The sequence below is a fragment of the Chrysemys picta genome, chromosome 12, assembly GCF_011386835.1.
Source record: "Chrysemys picta bellii isolate R12L10 chromosome 12, ASM1138683v2, whole genome shotgun sequence".
Lineage (NCBI taxonomy): Eukaryota > Metazoa > Chordata > Testudines > Emydidae > Chrysemys > Chrysemys picta.
Genome location: NC_088802.1, coordinates 3,953,602 through 3,962,188, shown reverse-complemented (window position 1 = coordinate 3,962,188; position 8,587 = coordinate 3,953,602). Strand labels below are relative to the sequence as shown.

The window sequence follows — 8,587 nt, the reverse complement described above, 5'->3', positions numbered from 1 at the left end:
GGATTGTTATTGAGTAGAACCCATCATCAGCATGTGCCCTGGAATGGTAGTTGAAGCATGAAGGGACATATGAATCTTTAGCATATCTGGCATGTAAATATCCTGCGATGCTGGCAATGACTGTGCCATGAGAATGCCTGTTCTCTCTTTCAGGTGATATTGTAAACAAGAAGAGGGCAGCATTATCTCCTGCAAATGTAAACAAACTTGTTTGTCTGAGCGATTGGCTGAACAAGAAATAGGACTGAGTGGACTTGCAGGCTCTCAAATTTTACATTGTTTTATTTTTGAAAGCAGATTATTTTGTACATAATTCTACATTTGTAAATTCAACTTTGATGATAAAGAGATTGCATGACAGTACTTGTATTAGGTGAATTGCAAAATACTATATCTTTTGTTTTTTTACAGTGCAAGTACTTGTAATCCAAAATAAATATTAAGTATTAATATTCTGTGTTGTAACTGAAATCAATATATTTGAAAATGTAGAAAACATCAAAAAATATTTAAATAAATGATATTCTATTATTATTTAACAGTGTGATTAATCGTGATTAAGTTTTTTATTCACGCGATTAATCGCGATTAATTTTTCTAATCACTTGACAGCCCTAATTTTTCCCTAATATCTAACCTAATTCTCCCTTGCTGAAGATTAAGCCCATTAGTTCTTGTCCTTCCTTCAGTAGCCACAGATAAAAATTGATCACATTTGTCTTTATAACAGCACTTAATAGATTTGTAGACTGTTATCGGGTCCCGGTCCCCCCCCTTCTTCTTTTCTCAAAATTAAACATGCTCAGTTTTTAAAAATCTTTCCTCATAGGTCAGTTTTCTAAACCTTTGATCATTTTTGTTGTTTACCTCTGGCCGCTCTCCAATTTGTTCACATCTTTCCTCAAGTCTGGTGCCTAGAATTAGACACAGGACTCCAGCTGAGGCCTCACCAGTGCTGAATACAGTGGAACAATTACCTCCTGTGTCTGACATGTGACACTCCTGTTAATATGCCCCAGAATGATATTAGCCTTTTTTGAAACTGCATCACATTGTTGAATCATATTCAATTTATAATCTGCAATAACCCCCAGATCCTTTTCAGCAATACTGTCGCCTAGGCAGTTCTTCCCCATTTTATCGTTGTGCATTTGATTTTTCCTTCCTAAGTGAAGTATTTTGAACTTGTCTTCATTGAATTTCATCCTGTTGATTTCAGACCAATTATACAATTTGTCAAGGAACAAATTTGGAACCCAATAATGTGTTTTTAGGGACACGTGACGACAGAGTGGAATAATCAGAAATGTAACGTTTGGTTAATAATGCACAGACTCAGCTCCGCCAGACATACTAAGGTTCCACCATTGTTGTTAAAACAAGGAGAAGAGAAATGGAGGATTTATACAGTTGTTCCGGGTTGCTGGAGCACAGCAGTTCTTGGAGTGACTTTGCATTGTATGACGGAGTGTTCAAACAAGTTTAAAGAGCAGCAAAGAATATGAAGGGACTTATGAATAAATGTGAACTTTAACTGGACATTTCAGCAGCTAGCAGTGTTGCTGGAGAAGAGAAACAGCTTATGAATGTTGACACTCTTGTATTTCCTTAATGTTTGTTTAGCAGTATGTGGGTGTGTGTTTTCTTCTCATTCCTCCCCCCATCCCCTAAACCAATACCCTGCCCCCATGTGATCTTTGGGTCTCCATTATGGCCTCCCACATTAGACCTACAGAGCACCCATCTTTGCCCCTTGGGTGTTAGAGAAGCAAACCTTAACTGGGGTGTTTGAGGTGGCATTGCCACATAACTTAGGCTATGTCGACATTGCACATACTGGCGGCAGTATGGAGGGTATGCATAGCAACACGCCACAGTGAGAGGCAGGCTGTATCCACACTGCAGTGCGTAGCTACAGGCATCAATGAAAGACTCTGGTAGGGGGGTGCAATGGGGAAAGGCTCTGGCAGTTCCCCTTGCCAGGCCCTTTCCCCACTGATGGAGGCTTTCCCTGGTTCCTCCCCACTGCCAGAGCCTTTCCTCGTTGCTGGAGTCTCTCACTGCAGCAGGATTTAGGCGTGTCCATCTACACTGCTATTCATACCTGTTCAGTGTATGGACTCTACACACTACCTAAGGAGTGTGCAGTTTAGATGTACCCTTTTGTAATTTCTTTGGGGCAGGCACCATCTTTTTGTTCAGTTTGTACAGCACCTAGCACAGTGGAGACCTGGTTTGTGACTCAGGCCCTGAGGCACTACTGCAATGCACATAATAATGCTATGCATTCCTGGCTTCTATTCCCAGCTCTGGGAGGGGGGGTCTCGTGGTTAGAGCTGGGAGCCAGGACTCCTGGGTTCTATTCCTGGCTCTGCGAGGTGAGTGTGATCTAGTGGTTAGGGCAGGAACAGCTGAGTTTTATTCCCATGGACAGAGAGGTCCTGAAAAGGAGATGATTTCCAGCTTTCTGGGACCTTTGGTAACCTATTCAATGGGGAAATGACAGGATGGCAACATACGGCAATGCTGGGGCTAGGGAAGTTATCCACTCAGGCTTCTGTGCTCAGTTCACTAGCTCAGGTGGCTAGAAGTTGAATGAATTACAAAACCCAGAAGTACTGGGTTGTGTCAAGTCAACCAGAGGAGGCCCTCAGAAAAAGAATGTGCAGACCCTGTGGATAAATGCAATGTCGTTTCCAGGATGTAACTCCAGTTCTGGTTAGGGGAGTATGAGAAGTAATTATTAAATCAAGATGAAATCTTTTTTTCTAGAAGACAGGCTGTAATTCAAACAGGAATTAATTCGGGGAAGTCCTGTGGTGTGTACTATGCAGGAGATCAGACTAGATGATCACAGTGGTACCTGCTGGTTTTATAGCTAGCGATCATTGCTTAAGTTTGAGAACTGTACAGAAGGAGCAGGATTGCTGAGAGGGGGCGGAGAATTAGCAGCGAGGAAGTCCTGTCTGGTGATCAGGAAACCTCACCTAGAGCTGAGAAGATCAGTGCAAGCAACACTGCAGGGACTTGGGACTCCTGGGTTTCCAGAAGGAGAATGCTGTATCCATTTAGAACTGGCTTTTAGGGAGGTTGGATGGAATCATCCCAGCTGCAATTCACCCCTGGAGGCGGTGAGGGTTAGTGCTCACCTTCTGGACAAGTGATCAAGGTGTTTTCCTACCTGAAAGCTCATTGGATGTTGGGATTTCAAGATTCAGCTGAGGTCATGCAGAGACACACACACACACCACTAGGCAGAGTCCTTGATAAACAGAACCCTGTATAAATATCACCACAACTCAGGCACTGGGATCAGTTACAGAAGGGAAGAGGTTTGAAGCGAGCAGGAAGGTAAGTGGTGGTGGTGGTGGGTGGGGTGGGGTGGGGTAGGGATTATTTCAGGGTACTTTTGTAGTGGGGAGCTTGGGGAAAGCCTGTCCCATGGAGGCACTGTCTTGTGCTGTGGTGGGGACAAAGATCAGAAGATCTAGTCCAGTGTGGTGGAGGAATGGGAGATACTGGGCTAGATGATCCCATTGGTTTGATCCTGGGTGGTGGTGCTGGGCTGGATGGGCACAATGATTCGATCTGGTGTGTCAGGGGATGGGTGGATTTATTCAGAGCTATAGATGGTCTGATTTGGTCCAGGAAGGCAGCCAGGATTCTGAGTTAGACAGACTTGGTTCAGGATATCAAATTCAGTGGGACAGATTCTCATCTCAGTTATAACACTGTTCATCCAGAGTCCGTAGGGTCACTAAGAATTTACACTGGAGTAGCGGATATTAGAATCTGGACTTCATTCCAATGAGGTCAGTGGGGTCGCTCTAGTCTTGCATTGGGGTAATTAAGATCAGAATCCGTCCCAGACTCCATTTAGTCCCCCATGGTCACTGGATTTACTGCAGGGTCACTGAGATCAGGATGTGACCTTGACTCTATTGACTTCGGTGGACCTCCACTGATTTACATCAGGGGTTAGTTTTCAGAGGCGTTGCCCATCCCCTAGCTCCTTCTCAATCACCTTCATTCTCCAGTTCCTGGTTTTCTAACACATTTAATATCGCACCTGCTGGAAGGGTACAATGTTCAGAAGGAACTAACTGCCTTCACAATACCTTTTTTGTGTGGGCATTCAACCCTAATTGTAGAGAGGCAGCCATTGTTGCATAATGCCTGGGATGGGCAATCTCGAGATCAAGGGTGAGAAAACAATTCCTCTTGTCCCTTCTCTTGTCCCTGGTAATGAAAGTTCTCTCTCTCGTGTAGATTGTACATGCCCTGTCCCTGGCTTGCCCATCATGGCTTTTTCAACATGGGCCTCACAAGATGACAGCTATGTACGTGAGTTCACCATGGGGATGGAGTCCCTAGCGTCTCTAGCCGAATGCCTGCCCCAGGCCGAAACAGACCCGGACAAGCATCAGAAGATTCAGGGACACAGTAAATGTGCTTTGGAGAACATGAATGCCGCGAAGAAGGAGTTAGAAGCCCTCAGATCCAAAATCAGGGAACTGCTTGTCAAAAAGAGAGAGCTCAGGCAGTTAGAGATCCAAATGGAAAACCACGAGCAGATGCGCTTTTGCATCCAAGTAAAGCTGGACATGGCCGAGAACCATCTGGACGAGATGATGACAATGCTGAAGAAGGCGAGAAAGGAGGAGAAGTGTAGTAAAATCATGACATATATCACCCTGGTGCTTCTGCCTGTTTTCACTCTCCTAGGTAAGTACCCACCAAGGCCACTCCAGCTCATGGGTGCAGCAGGATATCAGACCTTTGTCATATGCCTGGTAGCACATCCATTGCTGCCACTGGCTCAGAGACAGGCATAGTACATGGGTCACCATGTCTTACGTGTCCCCTTCTCTGCCTGATCCACATACATGATGGCCACCACCTTGGTTGATACCCCAGGGATGGAACCAGGCACCTCCCGAGCTGAGAGCGCAAGCTGCTGCAGCTTGAGTTAAAAAGCTATGCTTCCTAGCTGTGGCTTGTAACAGACTCACATCCCCTGTGGACGGCACAGAGGGGAATGCATAACACCCACCCACTGTGGGGTAGCATAGTAGTATGGGCACCCAGAGGGAACCCCCAGGCATGTCAGCCAGGAAAGGGCTATCTTCTAGGGCTGAGGTGGGAAACAAGTGTGTGGGAGGCCTGGGTACAAAGGGGTTAGTCTCAATGACAGGGAACTGCACCCCCTCAGGGTGGGCTTCGCTAGTGGGGAACTACAACAGACATCTCACCCCTTGGTGCTCCTCAGGTTCAACACATGAGGGCTCCCGTTGAAGATTCTGATCCAAAGGCCATCGACTTTCTTCCGTTGATCCAGTGGGCTTTGCATCAGGCCCTAAGTCTTCCTGGCTAGGGAGTGGGGCTGGCTCTGGTGTCATCAGTAGTGTCCTCTGAGAGTCATCTCTGTGCCCCATGGATGCTCGATGCGCCCAGCGCCCTGACTCACTGCTCAGGCCTCACCCCACCAGTAATGATTCCCTGGCAATTGTGCACACTGATCCTGGGGCCTCACCCAGCCCTCCGCTGTCTCTCTGCTTCCCAGCTCTGCTTTGGCCGGCTGCTTCTACCAGCCTTACAGGGGCCCCTTCTCCTGACCACAACTCTTCTGGACTTCCACCTCTAATCACCTATCCAGCCTGGGACACAGGGAATTTCTTCTTTGGGGGGTAGAGTTACCAGGTGTCCGGAACACCCGGTCAAAATGGGACCCTGGCTGCTATGGTCAGCACCGCTGACCGGGCTGTTAAAAGTCCAGTCAGTGGCGCAGCAGGGCCAAGGCAAGCTCCCTGCCTGCCGTGGCTCCACGTGGCTCCCGGAAGTAGCGGCGTGTCCCTGCTCTGGCTCCTAGGCGTAGGGGCAGTGAGGGGGCGCTGTGTGCTGCCCCCACCCCAAGTGCCAGCTCCGTATCTCCCACTGGCCATAGCTCCTGGACATTGGGAGCTGTGGGGAGGCGGCACCTACTCCAACACCCTGCCCCAGACTGGAGCCCTCTCCCGCCCTCCGAAACCCTCATTCCCAGCCTAGAGCACCCTCCTGCACCTCAAACCCCTCATCCTCAGCCCCACCCCAGAGCCTGCACCCCCAGCTGGAGCCCTCATCCCTCCCACACCTCAACCCCTGAGCCAGCCCAGTGAAAATGAGTGAGTGAGTGAGTGACGGTGGGAAGAGCGAGCGACAGAAGAAGGAGGAGATGACGTGAACAAGGGGCGTGGCCCCATAGGAGGGGTGGGGCAGGGGCGGGGCAAGAGTGTTCAGTTTTGTGCGAGTAGAAAGTTGCTAATCCTCTGGGGGCAGAGGGGTTCTGCTTCCTATGTGGTCCCAGGGCAGGGGATGGCCTGGTTCAGGAGTCGAGGACAGGGAGATGGGTCCTTTCCCAGCTAGAGGGTGGCTGCTCTGATCTGGCCCCAGGACCGGGGGACTGGCTGGCTCAGGTGGTGGGAAATTGGCCATGGGGCCTATCGCCTCTAGGGCATGCCAGCTCCAACCCAGCCTTAGGTTTACTCTTTCTGGGGGATCTCTGCAACTGCTGCATCCACCCTGTCATTCGCAATCTCAGCCAAGTTGCTGATCGGGCCACAGAAATTGAACTCCCGTAGTCTATTAGCGGGGGTTGTGACATGCCCAGGTACAATCCAGACTAATCAGTCCCTGTGTCCCCCTGCCCTCTAACCTAGGTTGTCCTTCACAATGTTTTTCTGCCAGAGCTTCCGGTCCTAGATTCCTCACCAACAGCCTCCCAACTATGTGTGTGGGTGTGCTGAGCCAGTCAGCCGCCCGCACCTTGGCTCGTCCCAGCCTTGTTATAATGCAGGGTGATCCCAAATCCCAATTCACTCTCAGCTCCAGACTTTTCCCTGAAATGTACATCTGGTACTGCCCAGCCCTCATTTTAGTACTAGAAATGATGTGCACAAATCCTGTTATCCCAAATGGAGTTTCCCAGACACTTGAGGAACCGGTTCAGCCACTCCCCGGACTATACAATGGAATCTTAACTTTACCTACAATGTTGCCACACATTTCACCAGGACAATAAAGACTAGTAAATTATGAGTTTTCAAATGATAGCTGATAAGGCATACTTTACACAGAGATTACTACAATAGTGTGCAAGGGGGGGACACAGGGGTACAGTCTGTCACAGGGGTACCCTTTAGGTCAGGGAGAGGCACTGTGATGGTGGCTCTGTGTGTGGGAACAGCTCACCCTGACACTGCCCAGGTTGGCTTTGCTCCAGGGGGACGCACAGAAGGAATCAGCTTTCACCACATGAATAAACCTGGGACCTTTGGATCGTAAAGCACGAGCCTGTAGTGCATGAGGCAAAAGACCCAACTCTGTTAGCCAAGACTATAGCAGCTGTGAAAGTTATTTTCTCTCTCATTTGTTTCTATGAAAAGTTTAAATGAAAATGTAAAAAATAATTCTTGGGGTCAATTTTCCACAGAATATTGAGTTTTCATCAAAAAGATCAAATACTGAAAACTGAAACATTTTGATTTGGAAACGTGCTGGTGCCTCATTGGTGTAATTTGGGTGCCTCGTGCGTCCATTCTCCTATATCGGCCAGGCTCCTTGGTCAAACTACATCTCCCATGATGCATCACATGCTCCTCTCGTTGTGGGGAGATGGTGCACCATGGGAGATAGTGTCTGGTCAAGGAGCCTGGTCCATAGAGGAGAAAGGGATGTGAGTCAACAGAACTGTAAATCTCATCAGGCCTCAGAAAAGCTAATTCAGACTTTTTTTAATTATTATTATTGGTGCATTTGTTTTTTTGACCAAATAAAATTAAGTACAATAAAACAGAACAATCAACATTTTCCAGAGTAAGCAGGTAATTTTTAGAAAAATGTTGTTTAATCAAAAACCCAATTTTCTTTTTATAAATAGTTTCGATGAAATTTTTTCAAGAAGCCCTAAAAGTGACCGATACGAAGGAGTTTTCCCTGTCGGCTAGCATTGTAACCATCATTTGCCACGTGTCTATGTACATGGCTCGGAAAGCAGCCTTGGAATTGCACAAAACCATCAGCCAGTACAAAATCCAGGTCTCCAACTACAAATGGGAAGTTTGTATATGTGACAAAGAGAAGAGAGAAACCAAGGAGAAGATCGAATACATCAAGGCCAGTCTGAGGGAAAAGAGAAAGATTGGTGGTGAACCAACTGAGCTGAAGGAGGAGGAGGAGGAGCTGAAACTGAAAAAAGACATACAATTTGTGAATCAGCTGATTGGGAAAGTCAACGCGCTCAGGTCATACATTGGTGACCCCTTGCGCTATGAACATGCCTGCAGGAATTTGGAGGAGATTTATCAGTTAGTGTGGCCAGTGGTAGAAAAGGGAGGGCAGGAGAGCAGGAGATTCCTTGACACAGAGACAGTAAAGAACCTGGTCGAGAAGCTAAAACGTGTGGTTGAAGAGCTTAGGGAGGATATGGCCAAGGCTAAAGACAGGAATTTTTAGAGCGGAGCTAAGTAAGGGCAGAGGGGGATGTGACATGTCAGTGAGCCCGAGCCCGAGCCCGATCCCACTTACACCAGATTTACACCTGGGTCACTGA

General features: G+C 47.7%; 1 protein-coding gene across 1 annotated transcript; it reads left to right on the top strand.

Annotated features, from left to right (window-relative positions):
* The first annotated feature begins 4,273 nt into the window (after window positions 1–4,273).
* Window positions 4,274–8,587, top strand: LOC135974577 (uncharacterized). The gene is made up of 2 exons (XM_065563000.1): window positions 4,274–4,725; window positions 7,916–8,587. The coding sequence occupies exons 1-2, from the start codon at window positions 4,302–4,304 to the stop codon at window positions 8,488–8,490; spliced, it is 999 nt and encodes a 332-aa protein (XP_065419072.1). The 5' UTR covers window positions 4,274–4,301; the 3' UTR covers window positions 8,491–8,587.

Excerpts from the sequence above, each read along its gene's own strand:
- LOC135974577 (XM_065563000.1), top strand. The coding sequence starts at position 4,302 with ATGGCTTTTTCAACATGGGCCTCACAAGATGACAGCTATGTACGTGAG. Across the intron at positions 4,726-7,915 it reads GCCTGTTTTCACTCTCCTAG|TTTCGATGAAATTTTTTCAA; the intron begins GTAAGTACCCAC and ends TTTTATAAATAG.